This window comes from Schistosoma haematobium, chromosome 4, assembly GCF_000699445.3.
Source record: "Schistosoma haematobium chromosome 4, whole genome shotgun sequence".
Lineage (NCBI taxonomy): Eukaryota > Metazoa > Platyhelminthes > Trematoda > Strigeidida > Schistosomatidae > Schistosoma > Schistosoma haematobium.
The window spans coordinates 10,203,804-10,229,878 of NC_067199.1; the positions used below are offsets into that span (position 1 = coordinate 10,203,804).

The 26,075-nt window shown below is 38.6% G+C and overlaps 1 protein-coding gene across 1 annotated transcript; it reads left to right on the plus strand.

The window, feature by feature from the left end:
• The first annotated feature begins 3,361 nt into the window (after nucleotides 1–3,361).
• On the plus strand, nucleotides 3,362–18,072 carry DNAJC30_2 (DnaJ sub C member 30, mitochondrial). The gene is made up of 4 exons (XM_051208181.1): nucleotides 3,362–3,402; nucleotides 3,444–3,962; nucleotides 15,126–15,253; nucleotides 16,477–18,072. Exons 1-3 carry the CDS (start codon nucleotides 3,400–3,402, stop codon nucleotides 15,150–15,152), a joined length of 549 nt encoding a protein of 182 aa, XP_051066145.1. The 5' UTR covers nucleotides 3,362–3,399; the 3' UTR covers nucleotides 15,153–15,253; nucleotides 16,477–18,072.
• Nucleotides 18,073–26,075: the final 8,003 nt, after the last annotated feature.

Here is a 26,075-nt window from a genome sequence, read left to right on the forward strand (position 1 = left end):
TTTCAGCCAATCCGTTAACGACATATTATGCTACCGACCAATAGTAGCACGCCACGTTGGAATTCTGGAACGTTTCATCATACTCTGATTGGCCAGGACCCTTCGGCTCCTTTTGGGCCTCTGGAGGCTCCGTTGAAGTTCTCCGGAAGCCGACTCAACAGAGGTGATAGACGCTGAACACGAAAAGCCGAGGTTTATATGTTACTTTAACTGAAAACAAAAACTTAATATGTATAAAGACAGAAAAGCCTTTACAACTTTAGATACAAAAAGTACTTTAAGATTTACCGAACGAGAAAAAATATCATTACCCTATTTGTTTTGGCACTCAAAAAGCACAGCTGATAAATTATTTTAGTGAAAAACAATAGTCTTGGATACTACTTTAAGTGAAATAAATTCAATTAAAGCAAAAACAGCAGTTTTGAGGTGTGATAAATGACCAATACTATAAAATTAATTCAGAGAGCCAAAAACCACAGTTAGTAGATTAAAAATGAGATTGGACCTTCACAGTGTTGCAAATTGCAAGGATTAATATGGGTTGAAAGACCTTCTATCTTTACCATTGAAAACCGAACTAAAACATCAAGTGCACAACAAAGAGTTTATCAAACTTGATGAATCCGTATGGTGCTTAGTAAGGTTGTCTGTTTGGAGTCATCTACAAGAAGAACACTGTTGATAACGAGCAGGAAAATCGTATGTTGGACGAAATATCCAGAGCTACTCTTCTCAGATATACTCACATCCCGATTCTAAGAGACTGCAACCTTCCTAAAGTCAATTTAACTGAATACACATACATTGGAAGTGAAAAATTTACCGAAGCTCAGTTCTTCAACCTCATTGAAGGTTTGAGATTATTCAAAAATATGAAGTGGGCAAATCGTTGTAAAAACATTCAGACGCCGTCGCCCTTAGACTGCGTATTTTCAAACGAAAAATTCCTAAATGACAACTTTTCAGTCCTGGTGTAGTGAACAAGAACACCAGTGGGGACAATCGAATGTATTTAGCGCAAAATTACAGGACGTGTTAACAAAATCTAACAATCATAAAGTAAATGCTTAATTTGCAAAATGTCCACCAATTGTATCATTATTACTTAGACTTAATTGTTCTTGCATTTTCATACTAATTGCATCCTGTTTCCTTTCTTTGCTGTTCAATCCTCTTGTTTCTCTGCTGCCAGACCTTCTGTTCACGCCTAAAATCATAAACTGATTGTGTCATTATAAGTAGCACATACCACACTAGTAGCAGTAGTAGTAGCAGTAACAGTAGTACTACTAGTAGTAGTAGTAATATCATCATCATCATCACCATCAAATTAGTCTGTTCGGCCAACGGTCTCCGAAATCTACAAGCAACTTACAGTCATCAAAAACCATACTCTTTGTTTGCTAAGCCGTAAAATTTACTGCTGGGCGGAATACAAACGAACTGGTGACAACGGCGCATACAGGCAGTTTGAAAAAACAAGAAACATACACATAAATGCAATAAGAGAAGATAAGTTTCAGTACCACATAAAGCTTACCGATAAATTCGTCTCCTACCTCAAAAGCTTTTTTCGTGATGCAGCCTCCCTTCGACAAGCCAAAACCGGAGTTTCTCAACTGCTAGGTCCAAATAACCCGACCAACAACGACGGGGACACTGCTAACCTTCTGGCAGAACAGTGCTCAGACATTTCAACCAACCCAGACTAACTATGTTGAGTGAAGCTTTATCTGAAACTGCACAGGACTTCCAGAAGTGAAAATGGGAGATGACTTGGCGTACCAGAAACTGCAGCACCTAAATAAGACACTTCTCCTGGCCTGATTATGGTTCATTCTGCTATACTGAGCGAAGCAGCTTCAATCCTGGCAACACCGCTTAGCATGATGTTCTCACACTCGCTAAGCCGAGGCACATTACTCGAAAATTGGAAGCTTGCTCACATCACACCAATTCTGAAACGAGGTCGATACAACGAACCTTCAAGCTACCGACCGGTGGTTCTCTCTATACCCTCAAAAATTATGGAGTTCCTGATATATGATGGCATACACGATTATTTGTTATCTATAAAATTATTTCATCCCAACAGCACGACCTCAGAAAAAGTCACTCTTGTATAACCGACCTACTGACTGTGGTGGCAGATGGACAACCATGCTTGATCTCAAGGGGAAGGTTGACGTCAAACATCTTGACCTTCCGAGAGCTTTTGATGAGATCATTCATACTTCTTATCAACAAACTCAAACGATTAGGTATCGAGTCTCTAATAATTGACTGGCTTACTTCATGTTTGAATAAGTGAATTTTTAAAGTCAGGGTAAACTTCTCTTTTTCTCAGGCTACGGAGTGTTTTGGTGCGGTTTCACAGGGTTCGGTAATAGGACCTCTTCTTCTCTCATTTTATATGAACGATCTTCCACAGCAGGTATCGTCGGATTTACTACTTTTCTCTGACAATGTGAAACTCTAGAGAGAAGTTTACAACCATAATGATAAGCTGGTACTTTGGAAGGATCTGACTCGACTTCAAAGTCGGGCAGACAACAACGTACTTAACTCTAACACTTCAAAGTGTAAAGTAGTCCATCTGAGTCATGTTACGGACTGTGGATACAACTTGTGTAGCTCCTCTCTAACGGTATTCCAAGTTGAAAAGGACCTGGAAGTGTAAATACCCTATGATCTGAAGTCTTACGCTAGCTGAAACAAAAGTGCCTTCAGAGCAAATCACGCACTGTCAACGCTGAAGTGCATTTTCGGCCAGTCCGTCGATAGAATTTCTTATTTCATTTTTAATATCTTTACTCAACCCCACTTATAGCATGGAAATATAGAATTTCCTCTCTCACTTCAAAATTGGAACATCTCCAATGGATCCATGTCCAATGAGTCACGAAATCAGTTCATGGACTCAAATTTATGCCTTATGAAGATTGCCTCCAATCACTGAACTTTTACCCGTTATAGTAAGGGCGTCTTAGAAGTGATATTCTAGTGGCTTACAGCATCCTAAACACTTCTGGACATCCTCTTAGACACCTACTTAAGCTTAATCCTAACACAAAACTTAGGGGCATCACCCGGAAACTGGAAATACAGCGCGACAGAGCGGTCAGATACTGAAATTCGCTGCCGTCTGAGTTAGTCCAAGCGACTTCCCAGGAGTCCTTTAGTAGAAAACTTGACATATTCTTAAAGACTAAGGACAGTATCTTACTGTGGTTCAACAGCTTTTTTCATTCTTCTCTTTTATCGATAATATACCTAAGTTCCTGTCTGGAGGTATCGGTGATCCACTGCTACTAGACATGGAAGCCCGTTAAGCGAAAGCTTCTTCTATTCCGTCCAGAACGATTTGGACTATTTAAACCGTAGCGGGTAACTTAAATGGTAACGTTTTGTTTGTGAACTTTTCATCTCGCCAACTTTAGTTTCATTTAGCTACGAAATTTCCTTCACTCGTATCTACCAGTATCAATCACAGATTATCAGCTGTATTCTCCTCAAAAGTTGACTCATTGTATAGTGTTTTCGGGCTCTCAAGCAATGCGACTCACCAAGATATCAAAGAAGCCTTCTATCGACTGTCAAAAATATACCATCCTGATGTGACTGATGATCCTAACTCTAGAGAAAAGTTTCATGAGTTGACAAAAGCTTATGAAATCCTTGGAAATCCTGTTAAACGGAGTGAATATGACCGTGGCCTAATTCATACGATAGGCAGCGGTGTGCATCACTTCTCTAAGGACGGTTACACAATTGACTCTGTAAAAGACAGAAGCACAGACAGTTTTAAATCATTCTATGTAAAACAACACAACCGAACGTTAAATGAGTTCTGGGCGAAGCATTCTGATCGTGAATCTATGATGTCCGCCACTGAATTGAGGAATGATCATAAAGGAGTTTTGGGAGTACTATTAATGACGGTGCTGTATACCACTTTAGTGAGTTATTTCTATGCAAAATATTACGAGGAACCCATTGAATTCATCCGGCCTTCACAAGATTAATTGTGACAGTTTTCACTTTGAGTAAACAGAACTCATAGCTAATACTGTACTTTAAATTGTTTATTTATCAGGTACATAGTTGTTCTGCTTTAGTGTGAATTTAGACACTTTAGATATGTTTTGTGGTTATTACGCCTTCTATTCTCAGTAAAAACTAACGGATTTATTGTTGGTGAGTCACTTGGTCTTATACAGACTTTAGGTCGCTTGTAGGGTTAAACTAAACTTCATGGGCAAACCAATTAGATTTAATGTAGTATCTCTAGGACCTTTTGCGTAGAATCCATTCATATGACTACAAAGTATTCTCGCGTTATAGCTGATGTCAGTTCGTAATGAAAACCATGGTTCTAGTATCTTACCTTAAATTCTAGTCTCACTTTCTAACACTGATTAAGAACTCTGTTTTGAACATTATGACTAGTTAGATTATCGTAAGATTAAGATCTGTTTATTGAGGATAGAAGGTCGGCGAAATCATTTCTTCAGGTATTAGATTTCAAGAGTTGATGACTCGTGAAGATCTGTATACCGCAGCTATTTTGTTCGTTCTTGACATGGAGGTCGGTCCTGTTTGTTGTGACTCGACCGAGTTATATTGGTTGGAAGGCGTTTCTTTAGGTCCAATCACACCAGGCAGATTGGTTGGAGAACGGTAAGACTGAAAGCACTGATTGAATGCCCAAGAGTAGAATCATTACAGCAGTGTGTTTCCCTGGGACAACTGACCCCCAAATGCCCTGGTACGGCCGAGGGTGGGGAGTCCGCTCTCCTTCTCGAAATGCTCTTACATGGTCACTCATATACAACCCCTGCCAGGAAAGTTCTACTCACTGCCTTCTCGCGGTGCAGGTGTTGTTTACGCGATTGAGAGGACGAAAAGCGAATATCTGGCTGTTTAACCGGATTGATGAACACGGAAGACCTACCTGGGGAGTTGGTTGGAAAACCCTGGTTTCAAACCAATGGTGCACATGGGCTCCAGGATCCTGAAGAACCAAATGGCATATAAACCTATTATTGGTCACCGGCTGTCATGAGACTGCATCTCCTTACGTTGCTCCACTGTCTTATAGGTTGGACCTTTAGGTCTAAGACTCCGGGTGTGGTCCCCAAGAGAACCACCTACTTCGCAGACTAACGCAGATCGGATAACAGATAGGGCTGGCTGTGTCTTTAGAAAGTTTTAATATCGACGTCCATTGTCTATCCGAGACCCGTATTCAGTGTTAGTGAGGTACAACGCATTCGCTCTCCATCTATCGCCTCGAAAAGCTTGTTTTATGTGCGTTTATCCGGGGACCCTTTGGCATCTTCGTCTGGTTTTACTGGCGTTATTGTCGCACTAATTTCTAGAGCTGGGGCATTACTGATTGATTGGATCCCCATGAACAGTCGGTTATGTGATGTTAGGTTAGAAAGTTCGATCAAAGTAAGAAGAAATCGGTGTGAGGAACGATGTATTTTCGTCATCGCCTATGTTTCGACGGATTGCAGCCCAGATGCAATCAAGAATGAGTTTTATTACCAGTTAACAGTTCTACAGAAAGTACGTTCGATAGATATCCGGAGATCTGAATACTTAGGTCGGGCGTCTAGGCACAGTAAAGAGTCGTTTAAGTGGCCAATGGGGACTTGCTGGTCACAGGTCAGATAACGGTGACCGTCTACTGTGACTGTGCGCAGACTACAACTTGTTTCTACTAACACAGTCATCGCCGATGTGCTACCTGGCGTCCTTCCCCTGCATTTTGAACCTGGACTCAGGTTGATCACATCGCGATCAGCCACCGTTAGCGTGATTGTGCACAAGACTGTCTCTCCTTTTGGAGTACCTACCTGAACTCAGATCATGTTCTGTTTGCGCTAAACTTACCTTACTTTTCAGTGGCCGGCAAATTCGTCGTTGTCAAAGGATCAGTATCTGCAAATTGGTTGCAGCTTCTGTTACAACTAAAAATCAAACCGAGCTAGGTTCAGGACTAGCTACCATCCCACCGAAAAGTATAGATGAGCATTGGTTGCAGACAACTATTTGTACGAAATTGCTATTTAGTTAAATGCAATACTCAAAGTTTCTATGAACGGATCAGGTGTCAATCGGTATTGAAACACTGGTTTCATTTGAATTAGTTTTGAAAAATAGTCAGACATTTTATTACACTAGACAACTGACGGGTGTAGGCATAGCACGAGGGTAGAAAAAGCACTATTAGAGTGGATCCCCGTTAACAGTCGTCTATGTGCTGTTTGGATAAACGGCTTCGTAAGAATTCGGAAGGATAGGGACACATGTCGTTGCCTTTTCATCGTTTCTGCCTACGCTTCCACTGACTGCAACATGGATGAAGTGAAAAGTGACTTTTGCAGAAAGCTCTCTGAACTTCATAAAGCTAAGCGCTCAGACATAGTACTTGTAGCGGGTGACTCGAATTTCCAAGTAGGTAGCTTAAACCAAACAGAAAAACTCTTAGGTGGGTGTTTTAGTATCTCAGCACAGCGAACAGATAATGGTGATCATCTGCTGCAGTTGTGCTCAGACAACCGTTAATTTTTTCAGCAAGCACTAATTTTAAGCATAAGGAGAGACATCGTCTAACATGGCGACCACCTACATCAAATCAACGATGGATTCAAAGAGACTATGTTGCCATCAGTCATCGTTGGAGAGGGTCGATAGGAAACTGTCGCTTGTTCTGGAATACCTGTTTGGACTCCGGTCATGCTCTAATACGGGCACGCATCTGCATGCACCTCACTGGATGCAGAAGAAGACTCATAAGGATTGAATTGAGTAATGAGTAAACCAAAAGTTGGTTCCTGCAACAACTGAGGTCACATTTAGGTAGTTCTGAAAACGAGGCTGACCCAGATGATGCTTGGAAAGAACAGCTGTGCAACAAGCAGCGACATCTATTAATGATTTAAACCAAACAGTCACAAAAAACCAAAGGACTTTTAAGTCTATTGCACTGATGGATTCCCGTAAACTCATCCCATCAGGCTCTGAACACGATGAAGAGCGACAACAAATCAGATCTAGGTTAACCAAAAGTGTAAGGAACGACCGTGAGCTGTGGTGCGCAACGAAAGCAAAAGAGATGGAAAAGGCAGCGACTGTAGGTAACACAAGACAGCTTTTCAGACTAATGAAAGGAATTGGAATTAATAAGTCAAGTGTAAGTGAGACGATCTCAGGAAAAGAAGACATTTATCTGCCCTCAACCCAGACGTTTAGAAAGATGGTCAGAACACTTTAAAGACTATTTCAGCTGGCCTTCAGCTACTCTACAACTACCCTCCATTCCCAGACAGTGTGAATGGAACAATGAAGTAGGTCTCCCAACTCTAGCAGAAGTTCAAAAGGCTATAGTTAATCTGAAACGAGGAAGGGCAGATGGATTGGCTCCAGAGGTCTTTAAGGATGATGGTCCAATTTTAGAGATTAGGTTGACTAATATTTTAGCTAAGATCTGGGAGTTAGACGTTATTCCATCTGACTGGTCACAATCACTTATCGTCCCAATATATAAGAGAGGGTTAAAATCATCTTGTGACAACCATAGAGGTATTAGTTTAACTAATATAGTATCTAAAATACTAGCCTCGATAATTATCAGACGCCTAACAAAAACTCATGAGCCGGAAACACGATAAAATCAAGCTAGTTTCAGACCTGGCCGTGGCTGCATCGACCACATATTCACCATTCTTCAGGTTCTAGAACATAGGCATACTTATCGGAGTCCGACAATGGTGGTCTTTCGTGACTTAAAAGCAGCATTTGACTCGGTAGACCGCGAGATTCTGTGGCAGCGTCTGTCATTGAAAGGCGTTATCGAGTGTTGTACGAGGGTAGAATAAGCACTCTGTAGACCTAGAAGTACTTCACTCCTTATCCTTAGTTCGGGTGTTGACTCAGACCAGTCCTGAAGCAACAACTTGCATTTAGAGGTGGAGGATCGCATCCCAAACATCCTGGCATTGTTACTCAGTGCTACGAAAAGACTGCACTTGATCAGCGTCTTCACCAAAAAGGACTATATCATCTGCGTATTCCAAGTCAATAAGTGGACCGCCTGGTAGATCAATGCCCAAAGATTCAGTCGACGAGAACGTTATTTCCATCAGTAGGTCTATGATGAAGTTAAACGAAAATATAAATAACTGACAGCCCTTCCGGACACCACTTGAGGTTACAGAAACAGATGACAGTTCGCCATAAGCTCTAACTCGACTGGTAGTGTTCGAGTAAAGAGCCTTCACAAAGTTTATGTACTTCTGAGGTACGCCTTTCAATGACAGACACTGCCACAGAATCTCGCGGTCTACCGAGTCAAATGCTGCTTTTAAGTCAAGAAAGACCACCATTGTCGGACTCCGATAAGTATGCCTATGTTCTAGAACCTGAAGAATGGTGAATATGTGGTCGATGCAGCCACGGCCAGGTCTGAAACTTGCTTGATTTTATCGTGTTTCTGGCTCATGAGTTTTTGTTAGGCGTCTGATAATTATCGAGGCTAGTACTTTAGATACTATATTAGTTAAACTAATACCTCTATGGTTATCACCGGACATTCGCTTTTCGTCCTCTCATTTTCGTAAACAACACTCCTGCCGCGAGAAGGCAATGAGTAAGACATCCCTGACAGAGGCTGTGTACGCGTGCCCGTGTGAGAACATTTCCCGAAGGAGGGCGGGCACAACAAACTCGGACATACAAGGGCATATGAGTGCAGAGTATTTATGAATGTGTTATAACTGTGACTGCAGATTAGACGGCAGCGAATTATCGATTGAACCAATGACGCACAAACACGTGCGAGCGACCTAGAGTCCTGCTTCCCTGTCTAGCCCAGCCAGTTGAGTCCAGAACGTAAGTCTCAGCGTCTGAGATATGAATCATTATATTTCAAGCATACTGAGTTTATATACCAATCAAACCGACCACAACGCACCAACAAAATATAAAACAACATTTGTACAAGAATTAGCCGGATGTGACTGTGAATGAGGGAGGTAGCGATTAACAGACAGGGAATAATTCATGAATGGTAAACCGTATAATAATAGTTCATAGGTCAAAATAAAGTTCATAATAAGAGGGAGATGAATATGAACAGTTTAGTTACATAAAAACTATACGATAAAAATATACTCATAATTACTTACTTACGCCTGTTACTCCCAATGGAGCATAGGCCGCCGACCAGCATTCTCCAACCCACTCTGTCCTGGGCCTTCTTTTCTAGTTCCATCCAATTCTTGTTCATTTTTCTCATGTCTATTTCCATTTCTCGGCGTAATGTGTTCTTTGGTCTTCCTCTTCTCCTCCTTTGGCCTTGAGGATTCCATGTGAGGGTTTGTCTTGTGACGCAGTTGGGTGCTTTCCTCAATGTGTGTCCTATCCACTTCCAGTGCTTCTTCCTGATTCCTTCCTCCGCTGGGATCTGGTTTGTCCTCTCCCACAGTACGTTGTTGCTAATAGTGTCTGGCCAACGGATCTGAAGTATTTTGCGTAGACAACTGTTAATAAACACCTGTATCTGCTGGATGATGGCTTTCGTAGTTCTCCAGGTTTCTGCTCCTTATAATAGAACTGTCTTGACATTTATGTTGAAAATCCCGACCTTGGTGTTGGTTGACAGTTGCTTTGAGTTCCAGATGTTCCTCAGTTGTAAATATGCTGCTCTTGCTTTTCCGATCTGCGCCTTAACATCTGCATCAGATCCACCCTGTTCATCAATGATGCTGCCCAGATATGTAAAGGTTTTTACATCTTCCAAATCTTCTCCGTCAATTGTGATTGGATTGGTGCATTCTGTGTTGTATCGGAGAATCCTGCTTTTCCCTTTGTGTATATTGAGACCTACTGCTGCTGAGGCTGCTGTTGACGTCTTCATGATCCAGTCGATCACCAGGAGAAAGAGAAAGAGTGAGAGTAAGCATTCTGCCTAACACCGGTCTTCACTTCGAACGACTTTGTCAACTGTCCTCCATGCACGACTTTGCAGTGTAATCCAACATATGAACTGTGTATGATATTGACTATCTTCTGAGGCACGCCGTAGTGTCGAAGAAGTTTCCATAGTGTTGTTCTGTCCACGCTATCAAATGCCTTTTCGTAGTCAATGAAGTTGATGTAGACTGATGAATTCCATTCAATTGATTGTTCCACAATGATCCGTAGAGTTGAAATTTGGTCTGTACACGATCTATCCTTACGGAATCCTGCCTGTTGGTCACGAAGTTGGGCGTGTACGCAGTCCTTCATCCTGTTTAACAATACCCTGTTGAAGACTTTTCCCGGTATTGAGAGAAGAGTGATGCCCCTGTAGTTATCACACTTGCTGAGATCGCCTTTCTTCGGTATTTTGATCAGGAGTCCTTCTTTCCAGTCTGTTGGTACTTGTTCCTCATCCCAAATCTTATTGAAGAGAATGTGGAGTATCCTTGCAGTTACCGCTACGTCTGCTTTTAGTGCCTCTGCTGGGATGTTGTCCGGTCCTGCTGCTTTGCCACTCTTGATTTGTCTGATGGCCATGCTGATTTCTTCAATTGTTGGTGGGCCAACATTGATTGGGAGGTCCGTGGATGCTGCTTCGATGTTGGGTGGGTTCAGTGGAGCTGGTCGATTCAACAGTTCTTTGAAGTGTTCTACCCACCTGTTTTGTTGCTCTTCAATGTTGGTGATTACCTTGCCTTCCTTGCTTTTCACTGGTCGTTCTGGTTTGCGGCGACTCCCAGAGAGTTTCTTTGTCGTGTCATACAATTGTCTCATGTTTCCTTCTCTTGCAGCCTTTTCCGCCGTCGTTGCTAAATCTTCCACATATTTACGTTTGTCGGTTCTGATGCTCCTCTTCACCTGTTTGTTTATTTCCGTGTATTCAGCTTGTGCCTTGGCTCTCTCTGCTCTTGTTCGACTGGTATTGATTGCTGCTTTCTTGTTCCTCCTTTCTTGAATATTATCCAGTGTATCAACGGTGATCCATTCCTTGTGATGGTGCTTCTTGTGGCCCAGGACCTCATGACATGTTGAAGTGATTGCCTCTTTGATCCCCTTCCAGTTGCTCTCCACAGTAGTTCCTTCTCCATTGAGTAGATCATGAAAGGCCTGGAACTTGTTGCTGAGGACTATCTTGAATTTGTTGAGTTTGTTAGTATCCTGAAGAAAGGCTGTATTGAACTTTTATGATATTGTCCTCCCCGTTGCCCAGTGCTTCTTGAGTTTCATTTTCATCTTGGCGACCAGCAAGTGATGATCTGATGCTATATCAGCTTCTCTCTTGGTTCTCACGTCCTCCATCGTCCTCCTGAACGTTTTATTGATGCAAATATGGTCGATTTGGTTTTGCGTGGTGTGATCCGGTGAAGTCCATGTGGTTTTGCGTATGCGTTTATGTGGGAATATGGTGCCGCCTATGACCAGTTTATTGAAGGCACATAGGTTTGCAAATCTCTCACCATTTTCGTTTCTTTCTCTCAGTCCGTGTCGTCCCATGATGTCTTCATATCCAGTGTTGTCCGTTCCAACCTTGTCATTGAAATCTCCCATCAGCATTGTCAGGTCCTTTGTTGGGCACTTCTCGACGATTGACTGCAGCCTATTGTAGAATTGATCTTTAGCCTCTTCATTGTAGTCGTTGGTAGGCGCATAGCATTGGATGATGTTCATTGAAATGCCCTCTTTCTTTGTTTTGAAGGAGGCCTTGATGATCCTTGGTCCATGAGATTCCCATCCTGTAAGCGCATTTTGCGCTTGTTTAGGCAGCATCAATGCAACTCCTTGTGTATGTGGAGCATTTTCTTCTTCATGGCCGGAGTATAACAGGAGCTCTCCTGTAGTTAGTCGTTGTTGTCCAACTTGTGTCCAATGTGTTTCACTGATCCCAAGTACCTCTAGGTTGTATCTTCTCATTTCTGCAGCAATTTGGAAGGCTCTCCCAGTGTCCCACATTGTACGAACATTCCATGTACCTAAATAAATGGTCGCTCTGGTTGTCAGAAGGGGCATCGGCCTCGTAACTTCCGAAGGGATTCGGCTTTCATCATGAGGCGTCATAATTCTTCTAAATGAAGATCTTCTGACTCCCAGGGCAGAGTTTAAAAGATTTGAATAATTTTTTCTGGTTAGCGTTTTTTTAGCGAGTTAGTTTTCTACGAGATGGGGACGTTAACCCCATGCCCAACCCTCCTCTTTTATCCGGGCTTGGGACCGGCAGTAGCCCCCGGAGGGACTCCAAGCTGAGTTATACTCATAATATTGGTCCATAAATGGATCCCAAAAATTACCAATCATTATTCTTATCGGGATACAACACCTCCCCTTTTTTGAAGATCCGGAGTTAGTATCCGGATTTAAAATTTCCGGGTTCATCCTCCCTCGCGAAATAATGTTAGGTCCTCATATACCCAAGTTGCAGTTAGTTTGACTCTGTTTAAAGCATATTGCCCGCATTGAGTAGAGAGTTCACTAGAACTGACTAGATGATGAGGATCAGCGACACTAGATATGAGGTCATTTTCATCAGATCTCTTCAAAATTGCATAATAGATCACTAGAATAAACAGCATCTATCAAAATTTCATTAGGTTCTTGATCACCGTTTGATGCATCCGACAAATTTTTCTCATTTTTGTATATGTGATCAAAAGCATAGGAGTCATTCGGATAACTTATATTTGATAGAACTAGAGAACTCCAATAAATACATTGATCAGAAACTTTTGTTGTGGAACGATGAGCTCCATTTGATGGGACTGTCTCCATTATGCTGCTTGATTCATCTTCTGTCTCTTCATGGGCGGGTACTGCAATAATTTCATGAGCATTTAATAAGACGTCGTCTGTCTGTGAGCTGGACAAGTCAGTGTTTGTGCATGGTGTTTCAGACTCAATGGGATTTGAGCCCACGACAGGGCATGTCTCTGAAATGGACATTTCTGGATCACTGGGCGGATCATGAATGACTGCTTCGCTTACATTGCTGCTCGTAAAGGATTCATAGAGGCTTTTATAGACACCTTCATATGTTCTGCAGTTATTTTCCAGTTCGGTAAGCGGATGAGAAATTAACTTATCAACTTCGACCGCATCTCCCTCAAACCACACAAACCACTCCAGGCTTCATGACCAAAAAGGAATACGACTCTACGTACCTCGTCTACTCAGTCACTATTCTGTTCCTCTGGTCATTCTACTAATACATATTTAACGATAACTCAATGCATCTGTCATAACGCAGACGACAACGTACACTGACTTCATATGTTATGATTATTATCAATTGCAGTACAGCAACGAATATCATCCGTCAATGCAGTTATCATTTCACGACTTAACTATTATTATTATCCTACGAACGGGAACTACGCATTTAAATTCGAATTCACTCATCGCTAGTCGATGCTATTTATTCTACTGCGACTCAACAGAACATATATTTAGCATATTTCGCTATTCTGTCGGCATCACAGACCAATTTCTGTCGTATTCTACTCTACTTATTTTCACGATTTGTTTCGCTGTCATACCCACAAACAATTTATCACTATTTTCACGATGTTTTGAATCGCTCATACAAACGTGTTATTTTATCGTTCAGACAGTCATAGCATTAGTACATGTTAATTTTTTGTACGCTCATTAATTTGCTCATATTCGCATGCTAACGTTTCCATTTTTGTCCGCGCCTTTGCGATATTCATGTATTCCTTTACATAAGTATGACATTTTCATATAATACACTCATCCCTCATGTGACACTGTACGTTATCGAGTGTTGTACAATATTTTTTCGCTACTTATTATTAACGTTAACTTCATATCACTTCAGTGTTATTTTCGAAAACACATTTTTTAAATGTGCTATTTTCTACAAGGGGGTTGGCTATGTAGTGTCAGTCACTATGTTAAGCCCATATACTTTATTCTAACGTTCGGACAGCCCAATCTATTCATTCTACTTGAGTCATATTTTGACCTTGTTAATTATTCGCTTATCAGTCTTGACTGTTTTATGTGAGCGTATATGTGTGCACACTTCATATTCCATCCTCGTCGCCAATTGTTATGACTGTGGCTGCAGATTAGACGGCATCGAATTATCGATTGAACCAATGACGCACAAACACGTGCGAGCGACCTAGAGTCCTGCTTCCCTGTCTAGCCCAGCCAGTTGAGTCCAGAACGTAAGTCTCAGCGTCTGAGATATGAATCATTATATTTCAAGCATACTGAGTTTATATACCAATCAAACCGACCACAACGCACCAACAAAATATAAAACAACATTTGTACAAGAATTAGCCGGATGTGACTGTGAATGAGGGAGGTAGCGATTAACAGACAGGGAATAATTCATGAATGGTAAACCGTATAATAATAGTTCATAGGTCAAAATAAAGCTCATAATAAGAGGGAGATGAATATGAACAGTTTAGTTACATAACAATTATACGATAAAAATATACTCATAATATTGGTCCATAAATGGATCCCAACATTTGCCCTTCATTATTGTTATTGGGATGTAACTTTATAGGTTTCACCTTGGAAATGAATTTGAAAACCTTTTTATCTGTTCATTTGATGACTACTATATGTAGAAGATCTAGGATTTGAACTATTCACTTTCTAGTATTATGGTATGTTTAATTTTGCGTATGTAATACTATACGACGTTAATATCTTGACTTGTGGAATTTTGGTCAATGATAGAGTCATGAATTGGATGTTCCTGTGATTGAAATGACCGTTTATTTCTCTTTACCTCCTCTCACCAATTTTTTTTCCAAATATATGCTTATTTGTCCAAATATCTGAACTCTTCTAATTATGTGATATAACGGTATTCTATGAATACTATTTCAGTATTTATATTTTTTAAGTCATTGATCTATTGCTCACGATGAAACATGGATTCAATCCTTTGGTATTCTCATCACAACTAGTACACCTGTTATCACACAATCAATCTATACTCTTTGCGTATTATGTTTGATTATGTAATCCATTTCAATGCTATCAGTGACTCATGAACTACCTTGCTTGGTTTGATAATTTCATATTTGCATATTAACATCACTGTATATCAGAAAAAAGCATTACTAGGATCCGAATGACAGGAATACATGAAGCGTCTGGGTACAAATTATGCAACCATTTTTCAGTGTTCGCTGTTTTTGCAGTTTCGAGGATTTCCGGGCGACTTTCCGTTCGTTGAGTAAGTATTAAATGTAAAAGCAGAATATTCATTAGGAATTTCATTCCTAGCACTAAATTCCACATTATTGGCTTTTTTCATCTGACAAGTTAACATGCACAATAGTGGTCTGTTCACAAAAGATATATATAAACGTAAATACAACACGTTGCATATAGCTGAGGAGAACCAAACTAAATAAAATGGATTCATATTATTCTGCTCAAACCGCACTTCTTGATCTCTTCAAGATGATAAAGAGGACTATGTCCAATATGTAGACAGCCATAGGTGGTTGAAATGAAATACCCGGTGAAAATTATTCTGTAACATTGACCCACCAAATGTACAGAAACATGTATTAGATGCGGTTGACATTAATGTACAACCCCATGTCGCGTTACAAGAACATCATTCTGATATACGAGTCAACTTATCGAATGACTATTTGAGATGGTGCAATTTACTGCATTTCGCTATACGTTTAGTATCTAAATCTATGGATTTTTTGAGTTCCGTGAGCGATTGCACTATTCGTTGGCTCAAACCCGCAACAGTGGTGATGTATTCATTGTGAATCATCCAAATCTTCTCACTTCTAATATTATTTTACACTTTTATTCTAAAAATTTGTCCTTTTTAAAGCCCGAAATATCGTGTTACGTTCGAGGTTAGGAAGAGTCCTCTTTCCATATCAAAATCCTCTTATATGGCCTCGCGTATACAGCCACTGCCATAGAAGTCCTACTCATTGCCTTCTCGCAGTGAGGGTTTTGTTTACGAAATCGAGGTGACGAAAAGCGAATATCCGGCGCTTTCACCGGATTAATGGACACGGAGGAACTACCTAGGGGGGTTGGAAAACCCTGATTTCAGATCAGTGGTGCACATGGGCTTCAGGATCCTGAAGAACCATATGGCATATAAACCTATTGTTAGTCACTGGCTGCCATGAGACTGCATCTTCTTACGTCGCTCCACTGTCTTATAGGTTGGACCTGTAGGTCAAAGGCTCAGGGTTTGGTCCCTCAAGAAGATCACCCACTTCGATTTGGGCACTCGGACACTATCACAGCCCACACACACAAACCAAATGTTGATTACTATAGGAAAAATTATTTTTGCTTCAACTCACATTCAGAAAAATCTCACTCACAATCGTGTAATAACATTCATTTTTATTTGTTTTATGCTGTCTTATTTATTCCCATTTATTTCCGTTTTACGTATTTTATTTTATGCAGCAGCTCGCCTGTGGTGGAACCCCTATTCTATCTAAATGATCTCGACTCACTGACCGGTGGAAAGTTGGATGTTACCAACGACTACGAATACGGAAACAGTCTTTCTGCAACTACGTATAGCGGGAAGATTCAGTTAAACAATACCACGCGAATTTAAACTTCGCCCTATCGCACAAGGAAGTGGCTATTAGGACTCAGTAACCAAGTGGATAAGGCGATGACATTTGAAGCGAATGGCACTGTGTTCGAGTCCCGGAATGAACATCAACTCTGAGATGCAGGTACATACAGGTGACGAGTTCCAAACAGGACGAAACGCGCATCCTGGATTCCTATGCTAGCCACTATCCATGTTTGTCTATAATGCTTGTGAATTAAGGCAATATCGGGGCAATCCACACGGTATGCACATAGGCCAATAAGAGACTGATCACTCTCAGTCTTAAACACCAAGATTCCAATAAACAATACCAAGTCAATAATTTTAGTGTTTCTTAACGTTAGGGCTGCCTTCGATTCGATGCACAGGACTGTTCTGTGGGATTGTCTATTGAAGAAGAGTGTGTCTGAGAAGTTTATTAACATCTTAGAAGCCCTATATACATACACCTCAGGCAGAGTGAGGACATACAATCACCTCTCTCCACTGTTCCATTCAAGCAGTGAGGTTGGCAAGGGTTTCCCAGTCTCACCATTCCTCATAAGTTTTGCCATCTGTATTTATTATGTATTTGAACACATAAACATTGGTAAAAAGGAGCACCGAGACATACGCTACACAATAACAATGAGGTCCATGAAATATTCCTACTTAGATTTTTACTATTATTTCAGATACTATATTATCTCTGTTGATTTGTTCCCATATGGATGCCGAACATCTGTCAATAGTTATATGAAATATCAGTACCTACTCTTGTCATGACAACCACTCTGTCTCTTATGACGAAGTATGACACTAACCAGAAATGAGTTATTCTAGGGATTGCAATTGAAATACAGAGCAAATGTTTCATAGAATTTCAATGACTACTTACACTTACCAGTATTACATGAAATATAAACTTCATAGTCAATAGTTATAGATTTCAAGTGAATTCTTCTTATCAAAATAAGCAACTGATTAAACAGTATATAATATTCAAGTCATTCTTCAAAATCTTCCCGTTAAACTGACAAATATATCGATTTTAAATCAGTACCATATTTATTATTTCTAATTTAAGTGAGCTAATCTATTTCTAGAAAAAACCTGGTAACTTGTGCTTTATTGGGTTTCAGTTTTATGTTGTTTATTTTCAGCCGAATGTGTAGAAGTCATCACAATAAACCAACCATCAATTATTTCGGCGGTAATTCTTTGATAAATCAAAGTAATCACACAATTCTAACAAAAACGTGGTTACTATGGTTCAAATGTTATTGAAAATATACTGGGTAGAGTTTTTCGCATCTTCGTGTTCGTATATCGTGCTCAGGCGCTTGAGATGTTGATCTTTCTGGGTTTGTCACGCTAAAGATATGCGATGGTATTTTAACGTTTGAGCTGGCTTAGCAGTATTTCTCCTATGTGGTTAATTGTAATATCTGATCAACTGGTTCTTCCATACAATACTCTTCTTGCATATATATATATATATATATATATATATATATATATATATATATATATATATATGAGTCAACCGTAAAGTCATAGTGATCCGGCAGTCACGAGCCAATACTGGTGTACTAACTTGGAATTCTAGGGGATTTTCTTGAATTTCAAAGTATTTCTGCAGCATCATGGAAGAGTGAGTAATATTTTATTCGATTTACTATGGATTACAGTGGTATTAGTTTATTGGGGGCTGCGTCATTAAGGATGGCACAATTCGTAGTATTTATTCCGTTCTCTTACCCGTATGTTTAAAAAGCATTTACCTAAAGGTTCATTTCATTATGGATGATCTGGTGACCCATCGTATGACGGTGGCAAGATTCTATGAAATGCCTCGATCTGTTATCTCAAACTATGGTGCTGGACAAGTGATTTGATGCACGATTCTTTGTAGATGGCGTAAGGGCTATTGATTATTCGGCTTCTGTCAAGTGCTCACTTACCATTCAGAGCAGCATATCTGTCTGTCAAAATCATTCCGTTTGATGGTATCGTATTTCGAAATCATATCGTAGTCACATTAGAGCACATCTCTGTATCAGGTTCTTAGTGTGTGCCAGTACCCAAGACTTAGGGTGAAAAAGCAAGCTAGGGGCTGTGTTATGTTTACAGCGTAAAATTTCGGCCATGCACAAGCTTGCGAGAACGACGGACGGGAGATAACAAAGCGAACGCCTCATTTTCTATTTGGCTATATTTTCCCTTTTTTGAGTTAGTCCTTGGGACTTATGAATGATGCCTGGATTTACATTAGAGTTTGGAGCGTGTCTCGTTGTTCATAGAAACACAATGAATAGGGTAAATAATTAACACACATACAATCGTATAAAAAACGTCAGACCTGATAAGCGGATACGTGACAAGATAAAGTGGTGACTTGAAGAGAATGAATAGATTGGTTTGTTCAGAGGTTAGAATAACCTATATGGGCTTGGTATACTACCAGCCTCTAAAATTTAATTGTCAATCCACCGCCATGGTCCAGAAGCGAATTTAGAGTTAGGTGCTTACGATTTCACTAGTGAGCACTAAGTGCCTAAAATGAAACCACATACAGATTTCACAGGAAAAGTTTAACAGCTGGCTTACTTAAATTGGATGCCGTCATCGATTCACAGATCCACGAAACTCTTAGTCTCATAGTTTAACAGAAAAGTTCGTCTGAACTATCCAGACTTCTATCACATCTGTGAATCCAAGTAATATCAAAGAGGTAGAAAAACGCACCAACGATTTCGTTTTCCAATATCGTGATAAAAAAGATTCAAGAACTTCAGCTAAACTCTTTAAACATCGCAAACATAAAACTCACTTAGTGAATGGAACATCATCATAAGTAAAGTTCAACCGAATAAATGACTAGTGACCGACAACAGGAACTGTAATTTAGAGAATGGTTAGTGGGACAGTAAAGATTCATGACTTGAACGACCTTTCGTCCGATCATTTCAAATTCGTCAGTTACTTAATTGCGCCTGTTGCCCCTCCTGGAGCATGGGTCGCTGACAAAGATTCGCCAACCATTTGTCTCGCATTTTCCTTTGCAGTTGTTTCCAAGTGCTGTTCATTCTTTTGATGTCTGGCTGCGATTCCCGGCACAATGTGTCCACCGGACCACCTCTTATCCATTAGCCTTCAGAATTTCAAGTTTTTGCAGTGTATATTCTACTCAACTTCAGCGTCTTTTTCTCATTTCCTCCTCATCCGGAATTTGGTTTGTCCTCCGCCACAGTAGGTTGTTGTTGATGACATTCATTCAACAGATATTGAGTAACTACGCTTGTAGTCCGTTTAGGCTTACTACCGACCTGAAGCCCGGATAAAGAAGAAGAGTTGGGGATAGGGTTCGCAACATCACCCCATAGAAAATAACCACTATAGACAAGCTAACCAGAGAAATCACTTTCAAATTCACAGGTAGATCTCAGTAGCTTCTCTGATAGGATCTGAGCTAGACTACATAGTGATATCATTTTACTATGCTGATTAGTAGGTATTCATTAAGTATTTCATCAGTCAAAAGAGGTATGTTCAAAAGGAACCTTAATTATATTGAACTTTACATGAATAATTTATTGCATATTATCTAACAAACAACTGAAAATATCTTTGGATCATGAGGACAATCAACATGTTTCTAGTAAGAACTAATTCACAAAAAATGAAGATACTTCGAAATACAATATGAGATGAATTGAAAGGAGAGAATAACTGGAGCGCTTCTCAGAAGGTTAAATACCTTCCACGATACCTCAAAATCATGTTATAATCTTTTTGATAAGACTTCACGTGTTACAACTTTTGACCTGTAGGAACCTATTTTGTTTGTTTGTACTGGTTTCAATATTTGGTGCTGATTAACTTGATTTCCGTCTCTCACATAACGGTTATGAACATGATAGCTGTACAATCACAAGATGAAAGCCGAGTTGGTACTTTCTCATCATAGAAAAACTTCTACCCCTCCATGTTGATCGCAAGCATAAAATGCCATTATTCAATGAGGCTCTATGATAATCTGGAAATGGCAAAAGAGCGCTACAACCCACGAAGAAATGATCTAATGGTTGAGCCAACAAAAGTTTATGTCAGACCCATTCAAAGAAACAACTTCGGTTAATCTCATAATAAATAAGTTATAAGTATGGAGTTTGAATCCCTTGTGGAGTGATATTTTAGTTATCGTAGCGTTCGACTTCCAGCTACTTAACTGCAGGTTCAAAGTCCTCTTTAAATACTTTGTTTAAACGATTGGGGATTATGGTTGGACATCGCGCTTACATGGTGGCTCACACCCAAGCACCTGGGGAATGAGTTGAGAAGTGGCAGTTAAGAACAGACGACAGAATAGATCTATGTTAAAATAACAATTTACTGAATTCAAACTTTTATTGGTCTTTACTGCAATGTTATTCTGTGATAGAGAAATAATCTTAAACTTTAATTAACCATTATAAACAAAAGTCAAAATTCAATTGGTCAATATAATACTCAAAATCAATTGGTTCAGTGTCTCAATTAAAATGTTAACTAGATAATAAGCACCCGATTCTTCGACGTTTATTTTTGTTATTGTTACCGTTGTTACCATTGTGTTTTATAAACACAAGGATTGTATAATCAAATGTTTATCAAGAAGAAATCATCGTTCAGAATCTACTATGCAATTCTGAAAGCAATCGGATTAACACTTTGTATAATTTTCATATTACATCAATATTTCATGCGTACAACTGTCAAATATGTTACCCTACGAAATCACACTGAAGAAGCAATTATTGTACGCAATATGGCACATATTAACTGCAAACACACATGTCGTACTATTTGTAAGAATATTGACAGTATTCCATCGAGTAAGGTGAGTGCATTGAAACCAATTGGGAAAATGCCATTCAATGGTGAATTCAATGAAGAGGTGAACCCAATCAACGACACATTTTATTCACATGATCTTGGTGGCGGTTGGATGTTTAAGGAGGAGACGACGAATTGCAACAATGTTCCACAATCCGGTGTAGCAATCATCATTGTTTGTAGAGATAGATGGAAACAACTGAATAATACATTGTCCGCTCTGATTCCAGTTCTCCAGAGACAACATTTGTGTTATCGAATATTTGTTATTGAACAACAGGGTACTGGTATTTTGAACAAAGCTCAGTTGATGAACATTGGTTTTATTGAAACACGTAAACGTTTCGATTTCGACTGTGTTATATTTCATGACGCCGACTTAATACCATTGGATGATAGAATACCACATGGTTGTGATGAAGAGATGATGGAGAGTGTGGTTCATTTGAGTGTTGGAGTGAGTACATGGAATTATGTTTTACTTTATCAATCATTGATCGGTGGTGTTTTGAAAATATCGACTTCACACTTTATACAGGTTAATGGTTATTCGAATAGTTATTGGGGTTGGGGTGGAGAGGACGATGATTTGGAGAGGCGACTGAAAGCATCAAAAATTATGTATAAACACATTGAAAAGTCAATAGGCAGATATCTGGCTCAACCTCACACTAAACAGGTTCGAGCGAATAGACGTTTAGTACGTGATTCAGTAAGAAATGCTGCCAGTCGTATGTTCACTGATGGATTGAATTCTGTAAAATATAAAGTTTCAGCCTATTTTGAGAAGCAACACTACACACATTTTTTAATTACATTAAAATAAGTTTTTTTTTTAAGATTCAATTGTCTGTTTTTCTTACCCTTAAATATTGTATAACCTAGTTCTTTACACTGTGAGACAAAACTATTTTTATATTGAATGATACCTTCATTTAAGTATAGAGGTAATCAAGAAAGAAAACACTGATGTAGTCTCAAGTTCAACATTGTTATATACACAGTCAAATCTGTATAATATTCACAAATGCACAGAAAATTACATCCATATGTAGATAACTTAGTATCATTGATGGATCGAATAAAAGAATTTCTATTTGCTATTCATCATAGCGATTTGTACATCATTTACTTCTGTTGTCTATGTGTTTAGTTTTCGGTATGTACTTTCAAACAATATTTCAATTAATTACTTAACCATCTTTTGAAACATTTAATTATATATCTATACCCTAGTTACTTAACAATTGTGCAATAAGAATATATGTAATGATAACTCATATATAATTCCCAGTAGTCACCATTCATTTATTCTTCGTTTGCATGTAACATATGTTCAGCATGATATGCAACATGTGATTTCTTATGATTCTGAATAGTTTCCATACATGTGACTTTTCTTTAATTACTAATCAGATGGGTGTGCAAATCATTATATAAATGAGTGTATATTCGACTAGAGTTATCGTAGTGCTTTTGGGGTGAATAAATCTCCACTTGTATCAGTGTTGTGTGTTGTTATTTGGTGTCGTAGAAATTGCATTGGTTCCTCATTTTCGCCGTATAAGTAATAGGCGATGCAGAAATAACGTATACCAATCTACACTTGATAAACAAGTTACATCAAGTCGTTTACTTGCATATGACAGTGCATTAGTATTTGCAGTGCAGGCATACTCAAGTAAATAAATTAATAACTTGTAGTCATTATCATTGCTTCTCTATGAATCCGATTGACAAGCTAAGAATAAATTAAGTATAGGACTTATTCATCAATAAATTATGATCTTTTACTGTTCCACACTACTAATACAATGATACGGGTATTGATACAATACTCTCATACTACTATAAATTTAATTGATCCAGTTACATGCAATAAATATTAATCTATTGCATCCTGAATAATAGTAATAATAATAATAATAATAATAATAATAATAATAATAGCAATGATTATTATTATTGTCGTTATTATGAGGATTCTATATTGTTACTATTGTTTATTTGTTTCTGGTTATATCAGGTCATATGATTGACCTTAGAAATAACTTGAAAAAATCTTTATAATAGGAATTGCCAATTAGGATATTACTAGGTTTGTAGAAGCTATCACCGTCCGACAATTTAGTACATCTGAACAACAATTTCTTATGATCCCATGAGTCTATCCTGTTTATCCTCAAACCAGTTCAGTTTTGTTCTCTAACTATGGGAATTGAAACTAGTAATTCTTTTCTTACTGTTGCCATCTCCAGCATTTCATACCACTTTATGTTGTTTTTAATTGTATACGAGTATGTGTGTATTATATAAAATACGTTACACGACAATAATGTTATTCAGATCAGGTATGTTCTTTTAGTGTACGCCGTTAATTAAAAAGAATAATATCATTTTGAGAAAATATTTAAATCATAATTATGAGATGGTGGAGAAGATTTGTAACTCAGATGGAAGATTTTGATGGAGTTTTGTTCTCTGAGCTGGATGGTTTGGTCTTGGAGTTTGTGCTGATGATGCCGTTCAGAATAACGCCGAAGGCTCCATGACCAAACCATCCAGCTCAGGGAACAAAACTCCATTTAAATCATAATTAATTAGTTTGGATAATAATTACTTTTTATTTCTCATTGTAGTGAGAACAGACAGTAATAAGTGAAATATTACATGATAAATAAAATTTTAATGGTAGTTGTTGAGATCTTTACGAGAACTTATCCATCAGTCTGTCAGGAACCAGTAAGAGAATAAGAACATTTTTCCAATTAACATACGTCACAAAAGCTTAGAATATTGACGGGTTATGTGTCGAACTCTATTAGGATGTTTACTTGCTCAACTACCGAATTTAGTATACCTCCAGAAGTTTCTGGAGGTCGACAGTTATCAATAATTTCATGCAATTAGTTCCCTTCATGAATTTAAATAATCCCAGAACGAACATGGTTGCAGAATAATATGAATTCGTTATATTTCATGGTTTCTTATCAGCCGATTACAACCAAATATGTATTAAAATTTCACATTGATGTAAGATATAGTGTGAAACAATTGACATAAGTGAATGTGAAGAATTGGAATAACAAAGGTTATCAATAATAACTATATATATGTGTGTGCAAGAACAGGTCGGAGGTCACTCAGTGTTAGAATCAAGAAATGTGAGGGGTGAGTGATGTAATAACTGAGTGAAGTTCAGAGACAGATAAGATGAGTTGTGTGATGATTTTAGAGGTAATGAAGGGTTTGTACAAGATTCCTAGAATTGAAAAGCTGGTAAGATGGGTTGCGTAATAAATAAACAAGATTTGATGAGTTCGCATAATTTAGGAGAATTGAGTGAGTGGAAATGTATGAGTGAAGGGTGGTGGTTTAAATGTACAGAAAATAAGAATTCGATAATGAAAGCGAAATACAACAAACTAAACATTAACAAAATAAAACTAACGACCAAAAATTGAATTACCAGGGTAGCACAAGGTTTATTACTGCATATTTTTGAATACATAGATCAGGTTTGAGTTTTTGTCGTAATCGCTTCAGCGAACCGAGGAGAAGCGGTATTTCTTTATCTGCTAATAATTCTAAAAACTTGAGGAATGTCAATGGTATGCCCCAGTGCTATTGCACTGAAATATCTACACTCTCACACAGTATTGAGTTAACACAACATCACTTAATAAATGGACCAAGAAATATTCACTATTCTGTTATGGATAACCTTACATACTCTACTAGTGTTCTGATGAAATTTATTTCAGTCGGCGGTTTTATATGAAAGAAAGTTATGAGATAATAACTTACACATATTTGTGAAGTTGTTTACTGTTTTCCAAAATATTTGGATCAATTTTATTCTTCTGTTTTTGCTCCAAGTAAATCTGAAGTTGTTTACTATTGTTTCAATGTATAAATCAATATCATGCTTATTTATTTGTTTGAATATTGTGTTTCACGATTACATCGAACACGTTTTACTCAGAGGACACTCGACATAACGAGATATCAATGATAGTCCAATAAAGCGGACGCTAATGATAGACTGGGAGAGGAATTCATACAAATTCTACAGTTAGTAACGTATCGAAGCGTATTATGAGTTATTGTGTGCGTGGAACAATAGGGCCTTCATATATCTTCTAAGTGTTTTTAGGTGTGTTTGCAATTTTTCTTGAAAATATTAGTGAATAAATGTGCAAAATATTTGAAATATATTTTCTGTAAACAAGCGGGTAAAAAACATAATTGATAAGTCTAATATTGTAGTGAAGAAGAAAAAAAGCAGGGAACAACGTGTGGGATAATCAGGTTCATTTAGCACCATGAAGATCTGAACTGAAATCAAATACCTTTACCATTCTCCACACTTTCACTATCTGTTCAACCTTTGATCTCATCCTTCACATTGATCAATCATTCACAAACCACTCAATTGTTAAGGAGAATGATTTCATGATCTGTAACACAGGTTATGTATGGATTATCAGAATGAATGAATAGAATAGAAATGTGTAGTTTGGAAGCAAAATCTACTGGCGGTCGTCACAAACTCGAGTTTATGTATTCAGTCGTGGTATGT